This window comes from Canis lupus, chromosome 8 (assembly GCF_048164855.1).
Source record: "Canis lupus baileyi chromosome 8, mCanLup2.hap1, whole genome shotgun sequence".
NCBI lineage: Eukaryota > Metazoa > Chordata > Mammalia > Carnivora > Canidae > Canis > Canis lupus.
In genome coordinates this window covers 49,160,473-49,186,373 of record NC_132845.1, presented here as the reverse complement: position 1 = coordinate 49,186,373, position 25,901 = coordinate 49,160,473, and the positions used below count along the sequence as shown (strand labels likewise).

The following is a 25,901-nucleotide window of genomic DNA, read 5'->3' as shown; positions in this document are numbered from 1 at the left end:
CATGACCGCCTTCTCCAGTCTTACCTCTGGACCTTGAGTTGGTAGTGTAGTGAACCTTGTCGCTCCATGTTCCATCTGTCCCTTGGACACATCCCGTGTCTGCCTCTCGGCTGCTGCCGCATGAGTTTCTCCAGGCCTTACTTTGGTCCTGAGCTGCCGCTCACCCGTGTCAGCCATTCACTGGGTTTTTATTTTGGTGACAACTTCTTCCTTCCAGCAAATTCTCTTTAGTTCTTGTTCAAGTTGGTGCCTCCTTTTTGGTCATCTTTCTTTTCTTTTTTTCTTTTTCTTATTATTTTTTTTTAATGGTTCTTGGTCTTCATTTCTCTATTTAAGCCTGGTTGTTATGGTCTATTTCTATTGCTTTAGTATTTGAATTCTTGGAGCACAGATCGTCCCCTGGATTGTGTCTGCTGACTCCTGCTCCCTGAGTGTGTGTGTGTCATAATTTGTCATCATGAACTAGATACTTGTATGACTGGCTCAGGTCCGTCTGTCCATCAGTTCCACAGCTTTAGGACTCCTGTGCCACATGGGACGTCAAGCCTGGTGCAGTGCACACCTAATGTTTTGATCTCTCAAGAGAGAATTTTTTTCTCCCTGGGTAGACAGAGCCTCAGGTAGGCCCTCTTGCTGGTCAGTGGGTAGAGTTTTTTCTCTCTGTCTTTTCAAAGGAGCATCCTTCAAAGGATCCTGGCTTTATATGCCCTTTCCCCCCATCTGCACATGGGCTTGAAGACTCTAGATGTTAAACCCAGGTTCTCCTACCTACTCCCTTCCCAACAGCCCCTGCTCAGCTGACAGTATTCTTTGCTTTCTCTTCTTTTTTTTTTTTTTTTTAGAGTCACTGTTTTTGTAAGCCTAGCAGTAGTTATCAGGTTTTTTTGGTTATCAGGATATTTAATCTAGCGTTTCAGTCTGCTGTGTTGCTAGAACCAGAATTCTGTCTACATAACCCTGGACAGTATTTCTCATGCACTGACATTTGAGACCACCAAGCTCAAAGAAATAAGAAACCAAAGACTGTATTAAACTAAATATAGAAGTCTCAGCATTCACATCATCCTGCCTTATCCTAACTGAGGATGGGGGAATGGGTGTAGAAGTTTGTTGCTTTTGTTTCTGTCTCCTTGGGTTTACTACATTCTCTTCAGATATTAAGCCCCTCTAGCTTTAAAGATATTAATAGATTTGTTAATATGAAGGTCAAAGGAGATGATAGACAGGTGAGCACAGGAATCAGCTCAGTAAGTTGGCAGATTTGATACATATCTTGCTTGACCTGAACCACATCCGTGTGGTCCTTTGAGAGGTTAGTAGAGAAGCCCCAAGGCCAGCTACTTCCTGGCTGTGCACATTAGCATTTCTGCCATGGAGACCTCACATGCAGTGCCTTGGAAGATAGGTTTGTTTTTGTTGTTGTTGTTTTTAAAGATTTTATTTATTTGAGAGAGAGAGTATAAGCAAAGGGAGGGGCAGAGGGAAAGGGAGGAGCAGGCTCCCTGCTGAGCAGGGAGTCCCATGTGGGGCTTGATCCCAGGACCCTGAGATCTTGCCCAGAGCCAAAGCAGATGCCCAACTGACTGAGCCACTCAGGTGCCCTGGAAAATAGGTCTTATGACTAGAATTGTTGAAGATCTACTGTCCCTGTGTGCCATATTCTTTCAAAGGCATTGCCCTTCCCTTTGTATCCTCGTGCTGTGGTAGAGTTGATGGCCAGCTGTATGTTTGCTCAGTGGTGAGCTTGAACTTCATTTGGCTAATCTTAACAGTGATATTAAGTGATATCTTATCATTAAGTGATCTTAATGCGGTGAATGTTTTTGTCTAATGAAATCCATTAATAGTCATCTGACACCTGTCCCGATTAGAAGTACCACCTCAGTGACTTAGAAAATATGTAGATTTAGCTCTAGACTGTATCTTCATTACCAGCAGGATTTACATCGTGGTCTGAGAGTTTTTCAAAATGAGAAGAATGTACTTATCCCCCTTTTGTCTGTGAATATAAAAAGTTGCAGTCAGGGGTGCCTGGGTGGCTCAGTCAGTTGAGCATCTGACTTGATTTCAGCTCAGGTCATGATCTGATTTCAACTCAGGGTTGTGGGATCGAGCCCCATGTCGGTCTCTGCGCTGGGCGTGGAGCCTGCTTGGGATTCTCTCTCTCCCTCTGCCCCATTCTTTCTCTCTCAAAAATAAAATCTTAAAAAAAAGTTACAGTCAGTCCTGCTTGAGTTAGAGTTAGTGTGATTTCTGGATTCCTGAAAGCTTCAGCTCTCCCCATGCTGATTCTGGTTCTACTTGTACCTTGCCACCTTTGATCTATAATGGCAGGCTTATGTTTGTTATTATTATAGTTTTCTCCTGCTTTAATTTCAGCTTACCAGTGTCAGATGTTATAATTCAGCAATGTATTCTCAGAACTGGCTTAGAATTATTTCTAGGAATTTTACTAAGCCCCTGATTGTTGTTTCTGTAGCAACTGAAATTAACCTTTGAATTTTATGTGTTTATTAAGAAAACATGCTATCTCTAGCCTGTTTTTCAAACTCACTGTTTTATTTTGCAGGTGTTGGGATTTAATGTTACTTGGTAATATCAGATTGATTTTTCAGGTGGAAGATGAGCTCAGTTCTCCAGTAGTGGTGTTCAGGTTTTTCCAGGAATTACCAGGCTCAGGTAGGTGATTCTAAAAAGGGTTATTTTTGTATTTATGTTCAAGAGCTTTCTGTTTTATTTCAGCTTATATAGATAGTCCAAATATTTTGACTGCTAAAATCTTCAGTCGTTGTTTCAGAAGATGTTAATTTTTTAAGAGACCCTCATTGTGCTCAGTGTGTTAAGCATCCAGTTTTTTATTTTAGCACATGTCATGATCTCTGGTCATGAGACTGAGCCTCCATTGGGCTCTGCCCTGGGTGTAGGGCCTGCTTAAGATTCTCTCCCTCTCCTATCCCTCTCCACCCTCGCTCTTGCACATGCTTGCTCTCTCTTAAAAAAAAAAAAAAAAAGTTATAATAATAATTTTCCTAAGAACTCCAGACCTAAATGCCGTAGCATATTACTTATAGTTTCCTATGATCAAACCAGTAGTTTCCATATGCCAGTCCCTGGACTAGTGCTAGAATGAATGGGTAAGAGTCCCTTGAAAATAGAGATCTGGATACACATGTACATACAACTTGAGTGAATCAAAGTATGTGAAATAGGGCCCCCAAATCTCTATTTTATTTTTCTATGCTTATCATAGTTTATATTTAAAGTAATTTAAAAAGGCAGCCCAGGTGGCTCAGCGGTTTAGCGCTACCTTCAGCCCAGGGCGTGATCCTGGAGACCCGGGATCGAGTCCCACATCCGGCTCCCTGCATGGAGCCTGCTTCTCCCTCTGCCTGTGTCTCTGCTTCTCTCTCTTTCTGTGTGTCTCATGAATAAATAAATAAAATCTTTAAAAGAAAGTAAAGTAATTTAAAATACAATGTAAACATACGTTGAAGACGTGGCAGTTGAGTTTGGGAATAACATGAGGCTACTTTTAAAGGATGGCCCAAGCACCACCCAGCTAGTCCAGAGCATGGTTATTTCTCACCTGGACAGCCACTGTCCCTACTGAACTGATTCTTCGTGAACTTCACACACCCTATTCTGGACCATTCTCTGCATGCAGTCCAAGCATGTACATGGAGTCTCGTCGTGCCCTCGTGCCCTGTCGCTGCCCAGAGCCTTCAGTATCTTACGGTTTCTGTTGAATTAGGCCCAAGGTCTGTAGCTCACAAGGCCTGTGGGGTGCGGCCTTGGCCATCTTCTCCGACTTCCTTTTAGGCCGATCACTTTGTTTTAGTCTGACTGGCCTCCGAGTTTCTAGAACATTTTGCTCTGTCCCAGAGCAAGACCTTTGCACTTGCTGTTCCTTTGCCTTGAGCATGTTTCCCTTCATTCTTCTGGCTGGCTCCCTGTCAACATTCAGGTCTCTATAATGTCCGTCCTCAGGGAGGCCTTCCCCATCTGTCCTGAGGCAACTCCATCATAGGATATCAGGCCCCACCTTCTTTCATGGCACTACAACAGTATACGGTGATTTCATTTCTTTCCTTTATGGTGTTTCTTTGATGGACTATAAACAGCAGGATAACAGAAACCTTGTCCACCTTATATCCCTCATGCCCAGCACAGCACAAGCAGGCACCCAGACCATTTGAACAAAAGGAGGATAATTCTGTTGTGAGGCCCACTCTGGGTGCTCTTGAGTTCTCTGATTTACATTGCACGGTGGTTGATAGACTAGCTGATAACTTAAAATGTTACCCTTTCATTTCCTCTCAAAGTTCCTTGAAAAAAGACTTCTTAAATGAAAGTAAGAATTCTATTTGTGGGATTATATTCAGGTGTTATATTTTTCATGAGGAAAAACAATATGGAAGCTTATTAAAAACCCCTCTGTAAGATACACATTTTCAAAAATTTTAAGTTGTGGTAAAAAAAAGTTTACCATCATACGTGTATAGTTTAGTTCAGTTATTACATTCACATTGTTGTCAACAGCTCTCCAGAACGTTACATCTTGCAAAACTGAAACTCCATACTCGTTACACACCAACTCCCCATCCCCTGCTCCCTCCCAGCCCCTGGCAACTACCATCTACCTTGTGTCTCTGAGTTTGACTCCTTAGGTACCTCATGTGAGTGGAGTCCTACAGCATGAGTCTTTTTGTAACTGGCTTATTTCACTTAGTGTAATGTCCTGAAGGTTCATCCATATTGAGCATGTGAGAGAAATTCCTTCCTTTTTAAAGATGAGTAACACTACGCTGTATGTATATACCACATTTTGTTTACCGTTTACAGATTTTATTTCTGTAATATTTAAGACTTCTCTTTTGGGTTAATGTTGGGAGCTCATGAAATCAGGTTTGAAGGGTGCGTATGGATTTGTGTTACCAGAAGGTGAATCCCCTTTCTTTGTTTTGGTGTCATCAGATCCAGTGCTTAAAGCCATCCCAGTGCCCAGCATGGCACCGTCAGCAGTCGGCCGGGAGAGACACTCCTGTGATGCCCTGAATCGCTGGGTAAGAATGGCGGTCGTGTGCTCTTTCTTCTTCGTCCCAGATGGAGTAATACATGGTCAGGTCTAGGAAATCAGACCCTCGGGAGGGATGCTCCGTGAAGGTGCTGGGCTTCCTTCCAGGGCTCTTAGATCACCGCTCCACAGGCTACGTAACTTCTGGCAGGGCCTTCCAATGTCATTCCCTTGGGTGACCATTTCCTGGCTGCTGAGTATGGCTGCAAAACTCCCTGCCAGACAGGGAGTGCGGTGTGGCCGCCTTGGAGTTCTGGTGAGCGTCTGTCACAGTGTCAGAGGTGCAGGAGCCAGAGTCCCCCAAGCACCTGGAAGTCAGTATGGACCCAAGACACTGCACTTCGGCTGCCTTTTGACACTGAAATTGTGCCTCTGGGATTTTCATGTAAAGAATGTTCTGAACAGTGTCAGGGTGTCCACCATAGCAGCATCCATCCTAGCATAGAATGGGTCATGCTCCTGTTAGGGGCTTTGGTGAATGAGTTATGATCCATTCATACAATGACATTCAAAACAGCCAGGATAAACCCTGTTGCTGGATGTTTATGGCAGAAAGGAAATGGTCATCATAAATCCTGTGAAAAGCTACAGGTCACTACCCAGCATGGAGGGTATCACGTTTTATGGCAATAGAAAATACAGAGACCCAGGATGGGCCTATCACACGTCAACAGTGGGCGCTTCTCAGTAGTGTGTTGTGGGTAATTTTTATTTTATTCTTTTGGTTTACCTGTATTTCCTAGATTTTTCTACACTGAAGTTATAGTTTTCAATAACAAAAAGTGTAAAACTCTTAGTCCATTGAAAAAGAAGGGGCCATAAGTATTCAAAGAGAATCGAGACTCAGGGACATTTGTTCACGGGAGCCTCCTGGGCCTGGCGCTGAGTGGGTGAGGGGAGGTGGGAGGACTCGTGAGGCCCTGCCCGTGGGCACCTCTTCACTCCACCCTTGTCCCTGCAGCTGGGAGAGCAGCTCAAACAGCTGGTGCCTGCGAGCGGCCTCACTGTCATGGATCTGGAAGTGGAGGGTGTGTGCATTCGCTTCAGCCCTTTGATGACAGCAGCAGGTAACAGCCGGCCCCCGTGGACTGCCCTCACTTGTGGGAGCGACAGTGATGTCCCTGAAAGCTTGATTTGCTTTTCCTTGGAATGCTGTGCTCTCTCTGTCTTTGCCTGTGGGCTGCATTTAGGTAGATGAGCTCTCCAGAGTAACTTCTCAGACTTTTGAAGCCACTTGAGTCTCCCTATGTTTTGGGGTCTTGTGACCCTTTGTTTTCTCTTCCATGGTGCTCCGTCCACACTGAGAATCACCCATGGAGCTTTGAAACTCCCAGCGGCAGGGCCCCAGGACACAGAGCCTGGGTGTCCTTAGTGTTTAAAGCTACCCTGGCAGTTTGAACCCACCCACATAGGTTGAGGGCCACCATTTTAGATGTTTTCGGAAGCAGCAGGGCTGCAAGTCCATGGGCTTCTACGACCACGTCCTGGGTGCGCGCCGTGTGGGAGCGAGAGCGAGCGCGAGCTGCGGCACCTGTAGGCACCTGCAGGCACCTGCAGATCTGTATGCACTGCTGTGCAGGGCAATGCGAGGTCACGTATGTGGAGGGCCCTACGTAGTGCTGGCCTCAGCAGGGTGCGACTGAGAAATTAGCTGACAAGATGTATTTAAAAACTGATTATGCTTTTTTTCTGAGATGATTTAAAGATTTTCAGAAGATGTTTGAGGTTTTTTTCCCCCACAAGATATTTTTAATACTTTTGGAAATATACTCACTCAAAGACCTCAGAATAGGTTGATGCAGGCATTTGTTCAGCAAAGGAAAGCCCGTCAGGAAGATGACTGGTAGCCTCCCGATCTTCCAGTAATTTCTGCACCTGCTAAGCGGGCCAGAGGCTTAGTCTGTAAACCTGGCAAAGCAAGCTGAGGGCACCCCTGGGCAGCGCGTACTGAGGCTTAGTGCAATCCTTTGCCACATTTGACTCACCGGCGCAAGGTAGTGATGTTGGGTCCCTGCAGCCCTGGGGGGCTGTCATCAGCGCACCCTCCTCCCCCCTCCTCACACTCTCCCCATGCCATTAATGTGGACAGAGAGCCATGTGCTTGCTTCATTGTCTTTAGCCTGCGATGCAACATGTATAACTTGAGTAGAGTCCTGTGAGAAGAATCTGATTTCTCTGTTAGTGTTTCATCGTGTGTTATGTCAGGGGGGTAATTCTGTCTTCTGTGTAAGAGAGAACTGTGTCTACACCTGCAGGAGCTGGCTGTATCAATTTTTAACACCTGACTTCTTCACATGGGCTTAGTGCGTGGGTTTTGTTTTTTTTTTTTTTTAAACCTTAGCTCCCACTAATCGGATGTCTCTGGAGCTGCTGACCTCCCTGACAGTGGAAGGGGAGCCTGCCCTCTTGCTTTTCACCACTCCTTACATATTTCTCTAACACTCTGGGGATGTGCTCAGTTTTAGGCACCCGGGGAGAGGATGTGGATCAGCTTGTAGCCTGCATCCAGAGCCAGCTGCCCATCCTGACCTGCACGCTGCAGCTGCGGGAGGAGTTCAAGCAGGAGGTGACGGCTGCAGCAGGTCTCTTGCACGTCGATGACCCTAACTGGCCCGGAATAGGGGTCGTCAGGTACGGGTTTGGCCTCCCGGCTGGAGTTCATTCCACTCTGCCATATAGAGACCATGGCGGGGTCATTTCGTAGAACAGCTTGGAAGAGGAAGGTGAATACATACGGTCTCGGTGTGTGTGTCTAATGGAAATTCCGCAAGATGTTTTGGGCACCTAGAAGAAAGCACAGCGCAGTGATGTGTGGGCACCCTTGCTCTTAGTGAAATAGCTATCACTGTACTTTCTGTGACTGGGGGTCAGGGGGGGACACATTCAAGTGCATGGCTGACAGGTGGTTACTACCACAGGGTGCGGAGAGTCACGGCTCACTAAGGCTGAGGACCAGCTTGCTGGCCAAGCACAGGCCTCTGCCCTCCGTGGTTCAGTGCGCCATTATCCCTGTGGCTGTTTTCCATCTTCTTCCAGGGCAGCGGGGGAGACTTCCTACTTCTGTTACAAATGCTGAGGCTTCCAGACCTGGCCTCTCCCAGTTTCATGGACTGGAGACTTGGGCCTTCCTTGCCACGTCCCTGACAGTGTTTGACCTTGAGATGCTCCGAGTGGCTCCTTGGCCCACTTGTCTCACATTCTGGGAAACCGCCAGGAGCTTATACTCCACCTGCAGGCCTGGGTCTGAAGAGGCGTTCAGTCTTTTACATTGAAACACTGTCATTTGATATTGTTTGTAGGTATGAACATGCTAATGATGATAAGAGCAGTTTGAAATTAGATCCAGAAGGGGAAAAAATCCATGCTGGACTCCTGAAAAAGTTAAATGAGCTGGAATCTGACCTTACATTTAAAATGGGTAACTACTACTTTTCTAAGTCGACTATGAACTTCAGAAGGCCATTTTCTAACTGGTTCAAGGACAGTGGGCTCTATGTCCTCGGAAGAAATGCAGGTTTAGTTCTTTCTAGAATGAGCTATCTCCCTTCCCCTCCGCAGCCTCTGTAGGCGTCCCGAGTTAGCACGCTTTCCTTGCCCCCTGAGGAAGGCTCCACTGTGCGTGGTCATGCTGTTGGATAGGAGAGTGGGTCCTGGGTGGCCCCGTGACTGAGGACTCAGCCACCAAGTCGCTCGCTGGTTTCCTCCCACAGGCCCGGAGTATAAAAGCATGAAGAGCTGTATTTACGTTGGCATGGCGAGTGATGATGTGGATATTTCTGAGCTAGTGGAGACCATTGCAGTCACGGCCCGAGAAATTGAGGAGAACTCACGGGTGCGTAAGAGTAATATGTGTCTCATTCCTTTCTGGGTTTTCTCCGGGCAGCTAGCTGAGGTTCTGAGGGAAGATGCTCCCCTCCGAACGAATCTGCTCCCAAAAAGTGTGTGAATGCTTCCTGTGAGCTAAACCTTGGGCCAGGAATCCAGGAGCCCTGCCCTCAGTGGGCTCACAGGCGTGTGTGGGGTGGGGCGTGGGGTGGGCAGAGACCCGTGTTGCGGGTGAGGCAGTCAGTGCCATGGGGGAGAAGGGGAGGGGGGCTGAGCGTTTGGAAAGACGCAGTTGCCTCTGCCTGACAGGGCGAGGGGTGACTTCCTGAGCGTGGCTGGTCCTGGGGCTGCGTGAGGCAGGTATTTTTGACAGCAGAACTTCCCTCTGCCCGTTGGCGTGGAGGCCAGGCCATAAGCTTTCCTGGGTCGTTCTGCAAACCAGGTACTTGAGTCATTAGAAATCCCTCAGAAGCTGAGAAAAGGGACCAAAGCCGGACGGGTCTGAGAAGACCGAGGCGTGTGCGCAGCCCCGTCCTGGTGGGAGGGCGAGAGAAGTTAGCCGTGAGCCCGAGGAGCCGGCTTCGTTCATTCTCGGGTGGGCTTCCTGAAGGTTCTTCCAGACTCACTCTCACTTCCATTTCCACGAACGTTGAGCAGTGTACCTATTACCTGTTGGGAAGACATTCAGGTCGCAGGGAGAGCAGTCTCTCCTCCTTTCCCTGAAGACGAGGCCGGGCCCCAAGGTGTCTTACCCGCTTCTGCTTGATTTCCTATCTTCGTATCCTGATGTTTAAAAGTGTGGAATTCCATTTACTGACATACTTTTGAAAAATGTCACCAGTGCTGTGGTAATAGTCCTAGGTCCCGGGCAAGAAGCTTAGGTGACTGGGCCCCCGGGTGGCTCAGTCAGTTGGGTGTCCGACTCTTGATTTTGACCTCGGTCACGATCTCAGGGTCGTCGTGAGTTCGAGCCCCGCCTCAGGCGCAGCGCTCAGCACAAAGTCGGCGTGGGATTCCCTTCCTCCCTCTCCTGCTCCTCCCCTCTCTTGCACACGTTCTCTCTTTAGATAAATAAAAATAAAATCTTAAGAAAAGCAAAAGCTTGGACAAAATACTGTCTTTCTTGGCCCTAACACAGCTCCTGGAAAACATGACAGAGGTGGTTCGGAAAGGGATTCAGGAAGCTCAGGTTCAGCTACAGAAGGCAAATGAGGAGCGGCTTCTGGAAGAGGTGAGGCTGAGCGCAGCAGGTCCCAGCTGGTGCCCCGGAGCCCCGGCGGGCAGTGTGGTCACAAGCCACGGTTGTTTTGCAGGGGGTGTTGCGGCAGATCCCCGTCGTGGGGTCCGTACTGAACTGGTTTTCTCCGGTACAAGCTTCACAGAAGGGAAGGACTTTTAACTTAACAGCAGGTAGGACGGACTGACGTCGCCCCCGGCCTCACTGACCGGGGGGCCTGGGAGCTCACACGGCCCCGTGGAAACGAGAGCGCCAGTAGGCGCGGTAGTGCAGGAGCAGACCCCCTCCCTGGAATCCCTGAGGGCCAGAGCATCTGGGGAAGATGGTGTCGGCTCTCGGCTCCTCCTTCCTCTTCTGCTGGAGGAAGCTCCCTCCCCCGGGGCCGCTCCCTAGAAGCGGTGGCTGCGGCTGCCTAGCCTGGGACAGCAGCCTGGGACCCTGGTGGATTTGTAATGCGCCAGGCCTCAGCCTTCAGCGCAGTGGCCTGTGTTCCTTGCTGCTCAAGGACGTTTCCCACTTGGCCATGGGCCCCCAGGCACTCTGGGGCCACCCTGTTGGCTCTTTTCACATGGACGCAGGATCCCTGGGGAGGTACGGGTGGACGCCCCGGCATGGCTGGGCCTCGTGAGTACTGCCGCAAGGTGCCCTTGTCCCCTCCCCAGCGTGTGTCTGGACGGCCGAAGGCTCTTCCAGTTCGGGCGAGCCCAGGGCGGCCTGTGCCCGGGGCTCCTGCACACCCCTCTCTTTCCTCGGCAGGCTCCCTAGAGTCCACAGAACACACCTATGTCTACAAGGTGCAAGGCACGGGAGTCACCCCGCCTCAGACGCCTTCAGGCACTCGCACGAAGCAGAGACTTCCAGGTACATTTCATCTTCAGGTTTAACTTTGACGCTGAAGAGATCTGGTGGTTCCCTTGGGAACAGAGATCTTTGTGTCGTGGGAGGCTTTTCCTGTTTGGTGTCACCTGCATCCAAAGTCCTGTTTCTCTTAAGACCAGCTGTCCTTTTAACCATGTCAGTCGCCTTGGGCTTTAGCCTTGGAGAAATCTCTCTGTAGCACCTCGGGGTTGGGAAGTTAGGGTCTTGGGAGCTGGCATCTGTTTGACCTGGTGTTGACTCACCTGAGCTTTTCCCGATCGTGGTCTGGGTGTTCCCAGCCTCGGGAGCCGCGCTGACGTCCTGCCAGCCAGTTCTTGTTCCTCACTTCCTCCCCTCGGTGCTTCAGAGCTGGGGATCGCAGGGGTTTCTGGAAGCACTTGTGGTTAAATGAAGCAGTCGCTTGTCGCACAGAGAGCTTTCAGCAGTGTCCGTGGATCTTTCTCTAGGCCAGAAGCCTTTCAAGAGATCCCTAAGAGGCTCCGATGCTCTAAGCGAGACCAGTTCGGTCAGCCATGTGGAAGACTTAGAGAAGATGGAGCATCTGTCCAGCGGGCCAGAGCAAGATGCCCTGGAGACCACCGGCCCCGAGCCCCCTCCCGGGGCTCCCAGCCCGCAGGAAGCCGAGCCACTGGGAGCCCCCCAGAGCAGGGTGCAGCGCCCAGAAGATGACCGTCCACAGGTAGAAGATGCGGAGAGCTTGAGATAAAATTCAGTGTTTTGCTTTGAGACCATACCGAGTATTGTTTCAGGGGAGAGGACATTAGACTGAGAATGTGAGCCGTGCCACACGCGAATGCAAGAGAGGTTCCTGGTGTTTGTGCTTACCTGGGACTTTTGCACAAATACATGCCTGAAGGCCAGGCTTTTTAGAAGGGCAACTGACTTGTCTCCTTCCGTGGGTATGTAGAACAACTCCTACGTCTGTCTACCCAGCTGTAGTTAACACCGTTCCCCCCCCCACCCCCCCAGGTCACCATAAACACTCGGGTTCACGAAGAACACCTGGAATTTCAAGTGCCCGCCACTTGAAACACTTCCGCTGACCTTTCTAAACATCAGTGTAAGACCACATAGGAGGTTCCATGTAACTTTTCGTTAAGACCGTTGTCTTTAGAATTCTCTGGGCTCTCTGCTGTTCTGCCCAGGGGTGAGAGCAGTTTTTGCCCTCAGTTTTCATGGTGTGCGGTCCGGTCAGGTTGCAGTGTACAGCGGGCTTGGATTTGGCTTGAAGGAGAAAGGATTCAATGGGATTGTGAAGGAGAGAGCCGGCGCCACACTGGCCAGCCCCGCCGCTCTCCCGGGACGCGGAGTGAGGGCCCGTGAGCCGGGCAGCGCTTCTGGCTGTGACGTCCCTCGGCCACAAATCCATTTCTCCCTTTATGTACTATTTGTAAACAAACTAAAGGACTATCTATTGAGTAACTGTAAAACTCTTGACCATATATATGTATATTTTTAAATATTGGTAAAGCTTTTAAATTGGCACACGGGTACAGACTGTGCTCATTTCTATGTTTAATATCTGAAAATCCGATAGAGATGCTACTCTTAGACTAACGTTAACTATGCTGTGTAGCACCCAGTTAAGTTTCGATTCTATGATAAGTATACCTTCGACCCATTTCACATGGGAGCTTCTCACCCCTTTGGGCCCAACTCAGAAACCAGAACCAGAAAACTAATCTCACTCAGGCTGGTCAAGCCAGACCACTGCAGAAATAACTGGAAGTAAGCCCTTAATTCTGCCTGTTTCTACTTCTCCAGCAGTACTGCATCTCCTCATTTGTCCTAGGTAATGGCCTCTGTGCCTTTAGCCCAGCAAAGTCAAGCTACGGGACCCCTCAGGATGGTGGGGATTCACACTGGGTTTGTGGACTGTTGTGTTGGAAGCCTTAGTTACACCATATTAAGCCTATAATTAGACTCTGATTGGATGTGATTTCTGACATTTGGCACTTGTCGAAATGTAATTTTTTTTGGGGTGCAGATGATTCAAGTCTTCCCTGTTTATTTGGTGCAATGAAGTATAGCAGATAAAATGGGGAAAGGGAAATTATCACCTTTAACAAGATTAATTTTTAAATGTTTTTATATATATTTGAATTGTTAAATTGGTTTTGCTGAAACAGACTTTCACCCTTAAAACACTATTTGAATGTTGGTTTCAATAAAGGTTCTTGAAATTGTTACCAGTGAGCTCAGTTTGTACATGGTAATTAATCAGGCATAGCGACCAGAAAAATAAAGGTCTCTACAAGTATAACTTGTATGTATCACAATTGGAGCATTTTAATGACCTTACACCTAAAAAGAATAGGTTTCTTGGTGGCTTTGTGTAATTCTCACATTAAATGTAGTTTCCTAGGAGATTATTCTGTTTTTCTCTCTGAACCTTTCATTCATCTAGAAGTCTAATATCAGTTTTGGAATTGATGCTTCTAAAACATTTTGGAACCAAAAAACCCCTCTGTGAGATGTGTAAATCTTCACAGAATTTTAGTGCAGTTTATTGTGTTTAAAGAACATCATTTTTTCCCTTTATCCTCTAACTTAGCAGAATTAGAAATACTTACCATTGTATCTGCAATGGCTGCTGTAGAATCACGAGGCGGGCGGCTCCTCCAGTGCCCTTAGTACCAAAGAGCAAAGGCTGGATGTCAGCTTCAGCAAAGCAGAAAGTAAACCTAAACAAATGCCTTTGCCAAAATAAGATTTTATTTGAAAGTCATTTGAAGGACAGGAAGGAAGGAGACCTAAGACTCAGCGGATGTAGATTCTGATGCACATTCTTTGCAGCCCCCACTGTGGTCTTTGTCAGGCCAACAAGTTTCTTTCTTTGGTGATCCCGTGTTCAGCTTCCTGGACAAGAGATCTTTTCCCATAAGCCACCTTCATTCTTCTTGTAGAGCAGAGCTTTGTTTCCAGGAAACAGTGCACTGGTTGGAGATGGGTGTTTTTTTAAAAACATCAAGGTAGATCTAATATGTTGCACAAAGTGGGGCGGCTCAGCCAGAGGTGAAGTGGAAAGATTCTGGAAAGACAAGATTCTGGGCATAAGAGGAACAACCTGGCTGTTACCTTCCCTGACAGAGCTGTCGAAGTATCTCCGTGTTAAACATGGATCTGGATGTTCTCAGATCACACAGTATATATAACTTATAGAATTATCTAAGACATAAGGGGTCCTGCACTAATGAGAAAAAAGCAGTTGTCTGCATATTCCTTCAACCCAGGCGAATGCCTGGCTGGGACCTGACTTCTCGGCTGATCCAGAACTTAGGGTCTGCGGATGGCATCCTAAAAATTACTACCCACTAAAAGCAAAGCGGCTCCACTCTAAATATTTTGTCTCTTACAAGTGAAGAAACCAGGGTGCAGAGATACAAGATTTACCCAACCTGTCCATTCTCACCTCTAGTATTTGCTGATCATCTTGCTGCAGCCAGAAATCCACGTGTGGAAATGGCATCCAGGAATACGGTCCTATACGAAGCTGTTCTGTCTCTGCGTCGTAAATACTAATCATCTAAAAGAGAACATTTCAAGGGCAGAAGGTAAGGCATGTTCTCAGCCGCTCAAACCCCACCGGCAATGCCAGCCCCAGTGTAGTCCGATAATAAAGCTGCTCGAAAATGTCTCCTAGTAACTAAAGCCACTACCGCACTGCGTAACGTGCGGTATTTCAGTCCTGACAACAGTCCGCTCGGAAGACAGCATTCTTCCCCTTTGGGTGAAAACCTGAGGCTCAGAGGGACACCACTGTGCTGGCAGCCGCATTTCCAGGAAGTATCCGAGCTGGGCCGCAGCCCCAGGGGTGCGCCTGACTGAAGTCCACGGTGGCGGGACTCGCTGCTCCGGAAAACCCTGCCTCGTCATCTGTGCCCAAGCAACCCTGTGGCCTGCGCCAATCGAGAGCAAGCAAAAACCACTTGTAGACACGCCCATGTGCCGAGCAACGCACTCCTGGAAGCAGGTCCGCCGCTGAGGGTTCCTCACCAGCAGTGTGCGGGGTTGGTTCCCGAGGCCAAACAAGGCTCTGAACGTCAGCTGGGGCAAGGCTGCGGTGCCGCTGGTGAAGGGCACTAGCGCTCTTACATTTTCCAAGGAAAATGTCCACATTTCCTCAGTGAGCGCTCTTCGGGGGCCTGCGGGGGCGCTTTCTAGTCTCGCTTACTGGAGCGCGAATGACAGGACCCCTTAAGCATCATTCAATGGCCTGTGACTCTCAGGTTTTTATTTTTCTTTCAAAATTAAGGTCTTAGTATTAAAAAGCATCCCGGGCAATTGGACTTTTAAAAACTGATCTGAGCCTGCTCTGGGAGTTCTCCCTTTGCTCCAGCGGCTTGCTCTCCCAGGATTTGGGGGAGAGCATGTGCTGCCAGGTTGGCGCGGAGAGGCCTCGCCTTCCCCCGGCCCAGCTCGCCTTTCCTCGTGGGAAACTTCTAGGTAAAGGTGCACAAAGTAAAGGGGGCTCCTTGTCCTCGGATTGGATGGTGGGGACACACATTACCTCCTTCTGCGCCCTCAAGGCCTAGAACTGGGGACGTGAGCTTATAACTTAAAAATCCTTCCCGTGTGTGCCAGGTGATCCCCGACCACTTGAGCGCTTTAAGGAGACGCGCTCTTCCTTTCTAAGGTCTATAAAACTGGAGGCTTTGGAGCGTGATGCCCTTCTGTTCCCCTTCAACCCTCAACACAAAAATGACTCACTGGTCCTCCTGTTAAAGCTCGGGCGGCACGCAGCTCCTCCTCTGGGCCCCGATCTGGGAAGGACGCTCTGTAAATCTCCGCAGTCTTGATGTTGACCGCTGTGGAGGGCACACAGTGTTTTCTTGGACTAAAGACACGAATGGCAAGTTTGCACGGTCTTACACCTCTACCACCGCGTGCAACGGAACTTGGCGAGTCTCCCCCCGAGAGAGACAGAGGGACAAGGAGGAGAGTCATCTGGTTCAGGTTCCACCGTGAGGTGTCTAGCTTCCCCCCCCCCGGTGGAGGAAGGGCAGCCGCGGCCCTGGAGCCAAGCCCTTCGTGCACACAGCTGGGGCCCGCACCAGACCCCGTCAGACCGCTGCGGAACGCGGGGCGGCCCCTCCGGCCCCCAAGCAGCCCGCCCGGCACGCCTCCCTGCTCAGCCCTGTGACAGAGAGGAGCTCTGGACGGCTCAGGCCGAAGGGTGGCCTGGGATCGTGGCCAAGGCTGGTGCCTTTGCGTATGTCTGAAATAACAAAAGTTCTAGGGGCTGAAATCACGATCACCTGTGCACCCGGCCAGTAAACTGCAACGGGGCGGCAGTCCTCTGCACGCACAGCTAGTATCCCCCCAACTCTGAACTCGGGACGCCTCGCGGGAAAGGGTTCTGGGTTTTCTTGAGCTGGAAGAGCTTTATGCTTTCCTTTAGGAGGAGCTTTGTTCTCAACCAAACCTTACTGGGCAGCTGACGTGTGGGGAGACGCACAGGCCGCTCCCGCCGGAGCAGGCTGGAGGAGAGCGCCGACCACGGGCAGCCCTGTCGCCCAGCACCGCTGGCTTTGCCTCATGTCCGCTACCCGTCGCGGTCTTAGGGTGTGGGCATCCTCTGTTTTGTAGACAGAGGTCAGAGAAGCCGGGCTGCTTCCTGGGGCCCCCCGGGGGGGGGGGCATGCAGAGGAGCCAGGAGGGGACAGTGACCACAAGGGGGTTCACAACTAGGTCCGGTCAGCCTGGAACCTGAGCCTGCCCTGTGAGCATGGGACTGGCCTCCGACCCTCAAAGAAACGTGCTACTTACCAATGCCATAAATTATTGGAAAGTGGTTTTCATTTTCTTCCCGGTCGTTTAATTCTGATCAAAAAGAAGAAAAAGTTATTTTTAGGATCTAATTTCTAAAACATGTTCCACAATTGCTTTCATATTCTATAACTAAAGCCAAGAAGGAGCCCACACTGCAAAAGGGGGAAAAATCAGAACACGTAAGGGACTGTGACCCTACGTCCCTGCCAAGTGCCAGAGCAGCCGGGTTTATAGTCAGCAGAGCGCAGCGGCCACCACGCTTGGGGTGGGGGGGGGGCACATCCTCCCTCCTTCCCAGGAGCCGAGGAGGCCTCTGAAAATCCCCAGCAGCTGGGTCTCTGGGCGTGAGGGAGGGGCGGGCACAAGGGGGACACGTGTCAGCAGCACTGGCCTTCATCTCCTGCCACCGAGGTCCTCACGCGAGGTCCTGCTTTAGGGGTGAGGGCACCAGCTTCGGGGACGGACGCCAGAGCTCACCTGTCACACACAATGTCACTAGGTGAATGTCCTCCTCTTGTCTGTCAAATTCACCTACAATGAGAATTTTTCATTAGCGGCGGGCAGGCGGCCGAGCCGTCCACGGAGGCCAGGTTCCCGCGGACCGACACCACGGCGCTCCGCCTGCCAAGTGACAGGCCTGTCCCTGGCCTCGGGCCCAGAGGAAACGGACTGGGGCCTTTTCTCTCCCTTCTGGGGCTTCGAGGGGGGCAGCTGACTCAAGCTGTTTAAGTAACTTTTTCCACGATCATCAGTCATAAACAACTTGATTACTGTAAAAACATATGGAAAACACACGCAAGTGTAAGAAGCATATGAGTCTTCAATGGTCCAAGCACGTGGGCTTTTAACGCCCACGACTGCGGCGGTGAAGAGCACACGCGTCCCTGCTGAGCTGTGTCCCTGCTGAGCCCGTATCTCTGAGGAGCCCATGTCCCTGGGGAGCCCGTGTCCCTGCTGAGCCCGTGTCCCTGGGGAACCCGTGTCCCTGCTGAGCCTGTGTCCCTGGGGAACCCGTGTCCCTGCTGAGCCCGTGTCCCTGGGGAACCCGTGTCCCTGCTAAGCCCGTATCCCTGAGGAGCCCGTGTCCCTGCTGAGCCCGTGTCCCTGGGGAGCCCGTGTCCCTGGGGAGCCCGTACCCCTGAGGAGCCCGTGTCCCTGAGGAGCCCGTGTCCCTGCTGAGCCCACGTCTGTGCTGAGCTGTGTCCCTGCTGAGCCCATGTCCCTGCTGAGCCCATGTCCCTGCGGAGCCTGTGTCCATGTGGAGCCAATGTCCCTGGGGAGCACATGTCCCTGCTGAGCCCGTGTCCCTGGGGAGCCCGTATCCCTGCTGAGCCCGTGTCCCTGTGGAGCCATGTCCCTGTGGAGCCATGTCCCTGCGGAGCCGTGTCCCTGCAGAGCCTGTGTCCCTGGGCAGCCCACCCGCACACACACGCCCCACCCCAGCCACACCCCTCCCTATCCCCAAGTCCTGCTGACTGGCTACTTCTCTGCTTCTTTGCTGAGGGACTTTAGCGCCCTTCCTAACGTGCAGAATGTTCCTCCTGCCACCTTTGGCCATGAATCCCTGAAGCTGCGGATGATGTTCTCAGACTCCCAGCTGGGAGCTGCCGGGTCAGACGTGGCCTGCTCCGCCCACAGGCTGTCCCCGGTGTCCCTGCGTCTGTCCCGGGGGTACAGATGCCCTCCACCAGCTCCCGCAGCCGTCCCCTTTCCTGCGGCTGCTCTAACGCGGGGAAGCACAGCCCCGCGGGGCTTGAGCTTTCTGCAGACGCCCGGGCGCTCCTTCCACCGCCCAGAGGGCTGGCTGTCCCAGGCCACCAAGCGCTGCTTCCCGGACACCCTCCCGCCCACCCCCGGCCCCTGCACGAGGCCAGGCCGGGCCGGGCCCCTCTGACCGTTTGCACATACGGGGATTTTGATCCCAGTGACGGTGGCTGCAAATTTTTATCAGGGTCGAAAAAGCAGTGCACTTACTAAGAAGCTGGTGAGTAAGTTTTTGTGACAACTGCCTGTCGTCACTGAAGCCTCCCACGAGGTGCACCTCCAGCCTGGCAAAGAGACGGGACGGTGGTCAGAGGCCCGCACAGCAGCCACGGGCCCTGCGTTTGCCTGGATTTCAGCTCCGCTTCGTGAAGCCTCGCTCTACGGCGGCGCCGCCTTCGGGCCTCGTCCGAGCCGTGGCGCAGGGAGGACGCGTCTGGGCGGCACTGGGGGAAACGGGGCAGGCTGCCAGGGCTGCGCGAGCCTCTGGGGACCCCGCCCAGGGGCCCTGAGTGCCAAGGGGAGCCAGGGGTCACGCTCCGCTTTGGAAGCACGGGACGCCCCGTCGGTCACCCACCCACCGCAGGGCGCTTCCAGAAGCTCTTACACGGCTCAGCCCAGGGGGGATTGGGGTGTGGGGCCTTCGGGTGGGGACTGCGGTGCGCCCCCCGCGCTGTCCCCCTCCACCTAACCTCCGTTCCCGAGGAGGAAACGGGTTCTGTTCCTAAAGCCAGGCGTCCCCGGTGCGCCAGCACCTGCAAGCTGGGGAAGCCTTGCCACTCCCTCGGGGCGACCCCCCCGCCCCCCCCGGGGACAGTCACTGTGCCACAGCCCTGGGAAGTCTCGTGGCTGGGAACCCCCAACTCCCTTCCTGGAGCCCGTGTTCCCCCTGCCCTCCTCCATGAACCCCCTTGTCCGCAGCCTGTGACAGCCCGGGACGGCACCTTCTATGGTAGACAAAACCTCAGGAAGGTCCCCAAATCGGCCACATGACCAGCACAAGCACCAGATCAAGCAGCCCCCACAAACGCGGACCAGCAAGGGGCCACGGGTCGGTCCACCCAGTCATCCTGCGGCGGACCCCCCAGAGCCACAACGTTCGGCCCAGAACAGAGCAGGAACACCGCCCACCGTGTCCCCAGCGGCGGGCAGCAGGGCCTACGCCCAGGTAATGAGCACACCTGGTGCAAAGTAAACTCCCCAGGTGTCGCCTGTGCGGGTCACACGCTCCTGAAGCTGGCCCAGCCTGGTGACACCAGTGACACTCAGCCCCGGGCTTGGTGTCCAGCTCCGCCCAGCAGCCCTTCCGTCCAGGCCCCGTCTACTGCGCTTCCCAAGGCCCCCGGCTTTAGAGTAGGGGCATCCGGGGCAGATTCCATCTACTCTGTCTGCGGCTGTGGCCTGGGCGCCTGTGACAGAGTCTGGCTGGGAGGAGGCCCCCCCGGGACAAGGAGCTGCCGGAAGAACAAATGAACGAACACAGGGAGCCCACCTCTGGGTGGAACATCTAAAAGCAGGTGAGGTTCAAAGTCACAACCCCTGTGTCCGCCCCGCAACCCCTGACGCGGGGCCGGCGCTGTGCCTGTTGGTCTCCCACGGAACCAGCCACCACCGCCCCGGTCACGGCCACCCCCTCCTCCCCTAAGGCGCTTGGTTCCGACGGCACGAGACAGACTAGCGTGGGACTCACCTTCCACCCTGAGCGTGGTCGGAGAAGGATTTGATGGAGCTCATGATCAAGGGGACCTCCGCTTTGGTGTCGGTTCCATCACAGTGGGTCAAGCAGGTCGCCCCATTACCTGCAGGAAAGGGCAGAATGACTGCGGTCACTCCCAGTGAGAACGCAGCGCACAGGCACATCCACTCCTGGCCCTTCAGACCCCCTCATGTGGAAGAAGAGATCAAAACTCCTGTGCTGCCCCGTCAAGCCTTCTGACCCGGGCTCTGGGGGGACACCCAGGCGGCTAGAGAGGAGGGGAGTGGGGCCAGGCCACACACGGGACACTGGGGGACTTGGGTGCGGACTCCTGACAGTCCCTCACGGGGGCCGCTTTAGGGATTGGTTTCCTTCACAGCTCGCGCCTACCTGTGTGCCTCAGGACCACAATGTGACAAGTGGTGGCATCGTCAGAACCCAGAATGGAGATGGAGCCTGTTTGAAAGAGAAAGAAAATAAAATATCCAGGAGCCTTGGGGGGTAGCGCCCAAATCACTGCTTCCTAACCTACCATCCTTTGGGGAGGTCACTGCAAGCTCTCTTTGCTGAACATACAGAAGGCCCTGGGGTCCCACTTGTTGAACAGACTGACCTCTGAGAAGTCTGGCTCTTTCCTGTTTAATTAAAAAAAAAAAAATAATGATGGAAATTAGTGAGGATGGAGTCCCCAAGGAGGTGGCGGGGGGCCAGAGGGCACCTAGGCCGGAGACGTGCTCACAGAGCCCGGCGTGTATGCGCGCGGGATGGGGGGCTGAGGCAGGGGCATGGCAGGCACTATGGTGGGGGACAAGGCAGGGGAACAGTGAGGTGCTATTCTTTGTGGAACCCATGAAATGGTATTGCTGGGAACAAGAGGCACTCCCCGCACAGCTCTGCAACAGGGAAGGGAATCGGGGCGTCTGGGCGAGCACCCCAGTGGGCTCCGAAGCTGCAGCCCTCGTGGAGGAGAGGCTAGGCCCGTCCCTGCCCCCCGTCTGGTCCCCCCACTTCAGGGCACTGCCCTGAGGATGCCCCCCGAACCTGTGCGCTCCCCTGCGCTGCTCAGAACGGCCATGGCTCGGGAGGGGGTGGCGTGGCCAGGGAGGCGGAAGGCTACGTGGGCAGATGGGTGGAAATGCAAACTGAAAAGATACGAAAGTGGAAAAAACCAAAACCAAACAAACAGAAAACCACCTAAAGAGCTAGAGCTACGCCCTTCCCTCAGCAGGGCTCAGGCACTGAGCTTTCTGCAAATGCTCCCTGACGGGGCCCCACGGACGGGCCCAGAAAGCCGGGACGGATCCGGATCCGTGGAAGGCAGGCTGTGTGAGTGTCGGTGTCCAAACCTCCTCTCCTCTAGCCCTGGCATCAGTGCCTCCGCGGGTCCCGGGGAGCGTGAGTCGTGCGTGCAAGTCCCACATCACTAGCCTGGGCACCTGAACCTAACGTGTCACGGGAGGGAAATGAGGCTGGAACTCAGGTTTAAGAAAATCTTAGGCAGTAAGCCTAGGAAAAAAATTTTTTTCAATAATAATTAAACTCAGGTGGTTAAACTATTTTTTTTTTTTTAAGATTTCATTTATTTATTCATGAGAGACAGAGAGAGAGGCGGAGGGAGAAGCAGGCTCCATGCAGGGAGCCTGACGTGGGACTCGATCCCGGGTTCCCAGGATCAGGCCCTGGGCTGAAGGCAGGCGCTAAACTGCTGAGCCACCGGGGCTGCCCAGGTTAAACTTTTTAATGAAAACGGAAACATTTTTTTTCAAAGACATCAGATTGATACAATTTATATCAGTAAGGGATACATAAGATGTATCATTTTTTCCTAACTTGCAACAAGCAAGTTCCTCCCAGAACAAATTCCTCCAAACCGCAAAGGCAGAGGAGGTATGTTGGGTCTGGACTGCAGCTGAGCTTTATGGTCCCCATGGGCTGCTCCCTGTCCCCTGACTGCTGCTCGCTTAGCTTGGTGCTTGCTGACGTCATAAAGCACCAGATGTAAAAGAAATCAATCGTGATCAGCCTCATTAGTTATAGGGTCTGTTTCTTTTCATAAACTTTCATTAATCGGAAGCGAGGCAACAAGTGGTGGGTCAGCAGCTCCACAGAACCAACCAGAAGGACAGGAACTGGCCTGTCAATCAGCCGGGCAGGGGCTGCACCAGGCAAGGAGGTACCGGTGTGCCTCACCGTCTGACACTCGGAGCACCGCGTGTCGCCAGTGCCTTTCAGCGCAATCCGCTTCTCGCCTTCATTCAAAATAAGGAACAGGGGGATGCAGCTTTCCCTTGACCCTAATTCCTTTACCACGTACCTGCTTTATTCTTTTGGGGGTGGGGGTGGGGCGAGGAGGGCAGAGGCAAAGTGTCACCACCCAGAAGCAAAGCCACGTGTGAGCATGAACTGCCACCTGCATACCCAAGACCAGAACTCACGACGCCCCACCCCTGCCGCCCCAGCCGGGCTCCTGTTTCCCCAGACAGGAGCGTAAATTATCAGAAGAGATGATGCCACAGAGCGAAAAAGAATGTGTCGTTTTGGTTTTCCACTTTATGGAGGAAAAAAAAAGCTGAGCTAACCTCCTCCTCTGTGGAAAAACACCGAGAGCTACTTTAGAAACTCACGCCCCTTCCTGAAATAGAGGTGCCCAGTCTTCTGAACGTCTGCCGTTCTCGGGGCCCCCGTTCATGCAGAACCCCCTCTGCGCCAGTCTCTCGCCTCCCAATCCCTCTTCCAGAAGCGTCGCTCGCCCAAGCCAGGGCTCGGCGAACTTTTCTCTGAAAAGAGCCAGATAGGAACTATTTTGGGCTCTGCTGGGGTGCGGTCTCCTGTTGCAGCCACTAGGCTCTGCTGTGTAGCCTGAAAGCAGCAGGGACAACACGTAAACAAAACGGATGGCGCTGTGTCCCCAAAAGGTTTTATTTATGGGTGACACCGAAATCTCAATTTCACGTAATTTCACACATCGCGAAATGCTACTCTTTTGATTTTCTACTTGACTTTCTACTTTGATTTGCTACTTCGGTTTAAAAAGGTGAAAACCGTCAGTGGCTCACGGGTGGTCCAGACATCGTCGGGCCCCGGGGCAGGGGTTAGCTGGACCCCTCGCGTGGCCAGCCGCTTAGTAGGGCCACGGGTCCCTTCCCCCTGCTGCTGGATATTCGCAAGTGTCCCCGCAGACGCTCCTGCCCCCTTTCCCGGATGCCGTGGGCTCCTTAGCCCGTGCAAGGATGCAGACCCCGCGGCACCTGTTTCCCTGACCCCGCGGCGCCCCCCACGCCTGTTGTGCTCCGGGCCATCATCTGGTGCAGTTCTCTGGACCTACACTTAGCAAGGTGCTGCGGGCCTGGCTTCTGGGCCCGGGTGACTGGGAAAGAGCGAAGGCTTGAGGACAGAGCCCCAAGGAACATTCTGCGGTGCTGGCTGCGACCTAGACCTGCCTTGTCATGCGGTGGCCACGAGCCACGTGCCCTGAGCGCCTGACACGGTTCATGTGTAGGACCGAGGGGCTGGGTTCTCCGGGCCGGTGGCCAGGGTCCCCATGTGGGCTGCACCACCCAGGGCCGCAGCACCCACAGGCCCGGGACCTCGGGACACTCCTGCCCCCAGCCTCAGAGCGCCCATCCATAAAATGGGCGGAGCAAGAGCACCTGCTTCCGCAGGCCTGCACGGCCCCCCCGGCCCCCCGTGTCGCTGTCGCTGGTGTCCTCTGTGCTGGGCAGGGCTGGGGACAGGCTTCCGGCTGCTGGTGCCGCAGAGGCCACAGCGTCCCGTGAAGAAGACCCATCGCCCAGCAGAGCTCGCAGTGTGCTCTCGCTCGGAGGCGCGTCACTCATGCGTCGAGGGAAACCTCTGTAAAGGCATTTACCTGGGCGCAAGAGGGGCTGCGGGGGTCTTCTTGGCGTTTACATGCTGCTGCTTACAGACAGGGGACACGCTAAACTAGGCAGGGACGCCTGGGGACGCCGCCTCTCACTCGATGCGTGATCCCGGGGTCCCGGGATCGAGCCCCCCTTCGGGCTCCCTGTGTGGAGCCTGCTTCTCCCTCTGCCTGCGTCTCTGCCTCTCTCTGTGTCTCTCAGGAATAAATAAATAAAATCTTAAAAAAATAAAAACCTAAAACCTAATGAAAACTTTCATCTGGCCCCAGTGCTCATTCACGGAAAGGTCCAGTGAAACCCCTCGAGTCTGGGTGTGACGCCCTCCCGGGGGTTTCCCCCGCCCCGCCCCGCCCCGCCCCGCCCCGCGCGGCCCGGGCTGGTCCGTCCTGCACCTTCCTCCCCGGAGCCCCCCCCCCCGCCCCGGCCCGTCCCAGCCCTCCTGCCTGCGCACTGAGCACCCGCCTCGAAGCCCGTCTTCCTAACTTTTCAGCACAGAAATCCTCAGGGATGTAAAAGAACCGCATCCGCTAGATTCTTTAGGCGGCGGAAGGGTCTCCGCCCTGGCCGGTCCTACTCGGGGCCGGGGCCGGGGCCGGGGCCGGGGGGCAGGGGGAAGGGGGCGGGGGGCGGGGCGCGGCCCACGCGGAGCGCCCGCAGGTGCGGTTTCCTGCAGGCCGAGACCCCCCCGGGCGCCCCCAGCACCCCCTCCCCCAGGGCCCGCCCGGGGAGGGCACAGGACGGCGGGGGTCAGCGGGGGTCAGCGGGGGTCAGCGGGGTCAGCGGGGTCAGCGGGCCGGGCCGGCTCCTGCCGGGCGGGACCCGGGGCGACGACGCGCGCCCTCCAGCCCGGCCGCGGGCGCCCCCTCACCGGAGCTGCGGCTCGGGGGAGGCCCCTCCTGAGGGCGTCTGCGGGGGCGGGGGCGGGGGCCGCAGCGCGGGACAAAGGCAGGAGGACGCACCAGACCCGAGCCTTCCGTCAGGGCGTGGCCCCCGGCGCGGCGCGGCTGCGGGAGGCAGGGCCCTCTCCTCTCGCTAAAAATACCCGGGGGCGGGGGCGGGGGCGGGGGCGGGGCGGGGGTAGTGGGGGCGGGGGGGGCAGGGGGGCCGCCGGGACCCCCGCCCCCCCCCCGCGGCCACGGTGCCGGGCCCGGTGGCGGCGCTGCCCGGGGAGCCGCGGGACGAGCCTCCCCCCGCTCCCCGCTCCCCGCTCCCCGCGGACCCCCGCCCCCCCCCCCCGCCGGGGCGCCGGCAGGGCGGCCTCCAGGGTCCGGCCCGGCCGGGGGGTGGAGGGGGGTGGGGGCTGCCCGGGGTCGGGCCGCGCGCCGCGCTGCTGTGCGGCGTCGGGCAGGCCGCCCAACCTCTCTGGGCCGCCGGCCCCGCTCCCGCAGAGGCCGCGGCGGAGCCCTCGGAGGTCCCGGGGGCACAGGCGCCCCGAGCCGCTCCGCCAAGTTTGAGCTCCGCCTCGGGGGGCGGCGGGGCGAGCAGGGTGGGCCCGCGGGCAGCGGCCCCCGGCGGCCTCCGAGCCCCCGCCCCGCCCCGCCCCGCCCCGGCCCGGCCCGGGCCCCGCTCACCTCCAGCCGCGGGTGGGCTCGCACGAGGTCCCCGGCCGACTGCGGCAGCCGCACCCGCCGCCCCTCGACGAGCAGCGGCATCGCGGAGGCGGCCGCCCCGGCAGGCCCAGGGAGGCGGCGGCCTCCCCAGCCCCGGGCCGCCCGCGGCCCCCGCCCCGCCCCCGCCCCCGCCCCCGCCCCCGCCCGGGGCCGCCCCGCCGCGCCG

The 25,901-nt window shown here is 54.3% G+C and overlaps 2 protein-coding genes across 9 annotated transcripts in view; one reads left to right on the top strand and one right to left on the bottom strand.

Annotated features, from left to right (window-relative positions):
- PDXDC1 (pyridoxal dependent decarboxylase domain containing 1) overlaps nt 1–13,204 on the top strand; it is a 52,242-nt gene extending 39,038 nt beyond the window's left edge. For all 4 annotated transcript variants that reach the window (XM_072835866.1, XM_072835868.1, XM_072835869.1 and 1 more), the window contains 10 exons: nt 2,616–2,679; nt 4,975–5,063; nt 6,036–6,141; nt 7,534–7,705; nt 8,374–8,492; nt 8,785–8,906; nt 10,038–10,130; nt 10,213–10,309; nt 10,893–10,997; nt 11,462–13,204. In XM_072835866.1, the coding sequence (XP_072691967.1) occupies nt 2,616–2,679; nt 4,975–5,063; nt 6,036–6,141; nt 7,534–7,705; nt 8,374–8,492; nt 8,785–8,906; nt 10,038–10,130; nt 10,213–10,309; nt 10,893–10,997; nt 11,462–11,721 (1,227 nt within the window). In that variant the 3' untranslated portion in view covers nt 11,722–13,204. The remainder of the gene's footprint in view (nt 1–2,615; nt 2,680–4,974; nt 5,064–6,035; nt 6,142–7,533; nt 7,706–8,373; nt 8,493–8,784; nt 8,907–10,037; nt 10,131–10,212; nt 10,310–10,892; nt 10,998–11,461) is intronic.
- A 504-nt stretch (nt 13,205–13,708) lies between these two features.
- On the bottom strand, nt 13,709–25,846 carry NTAN1 (N-terminal asparagine amidase). Of its 5 annotated transcripts, XM_072835871.1 has the most exons (11): nt 25,697–25,795; nt 21,286–21,386; nt 20,777–20,879; nt 20,635–20,700; nt 20,239–20,347; nt 18,762–18,835; nt 17,265–17,318; nt 16,785–16,838; nt 15,726–15,823; nt 14,428–14,541; nt 13,709–14,046 (listed from the first exon to the last, which is right to left on the bottom strand). In XM_072835871.1, exons 5-11 carry the CDS (start codon nt 20,280–20,282, stop codon nt 13,867–13,869), a joined length of 618 nt encoding a protein of 205 aa, XP_072691972.1. In that variant the 5' UTR covers nt 20,283–20,347; nt 20,635–20,700; nt 20,777–20,879; nt 21,286–21,386; nt 25,697–25,795; the 3' UTR covers nt 13,709–13,866. The 5 variants fall into 5 exon arrangements, with proteins under 5 accessions (XP_072691972.1, XP_072691971.1, XP_072691974.1 ...); XM_072835870.1 differs by lacking the exon at nt 21,286–21,386 and having other exon boundaries at nt 25,697–25,846; XM_072835873.1 differs by lacking the exons at nt 21,286–21,386; nt 25,697–25,795 and adding an exon at nt 25,085–25,131.
- Between the last annotated feature and the right edge of the window lie 55 nt (nt 25,847–25,901).

Coding starts and splice junctions, on each gene's coding strand:
- NTAN1 (XM_072835870.1), bottom strand. CDS start 25,777: ATGCCGCTGCTCGTCGAGGGGCGGCGGGTGCGGCTGCCGCAGTCGGCC. Junction 20,348..20,634: donor TGTGGTCCTGAGGCACACAG/GTAGGCGCGAGC, acceptor CCTTTCCTGCAG/GTAATGGGGCGACCTGCTTG. Junction 16,839..17,264: donor AGTGACATTGTGTGTGACAG/GTGAGCTCTGGC, acceptor CTTTTTGATCAG/AATTAAACGACCGGGAAGAA.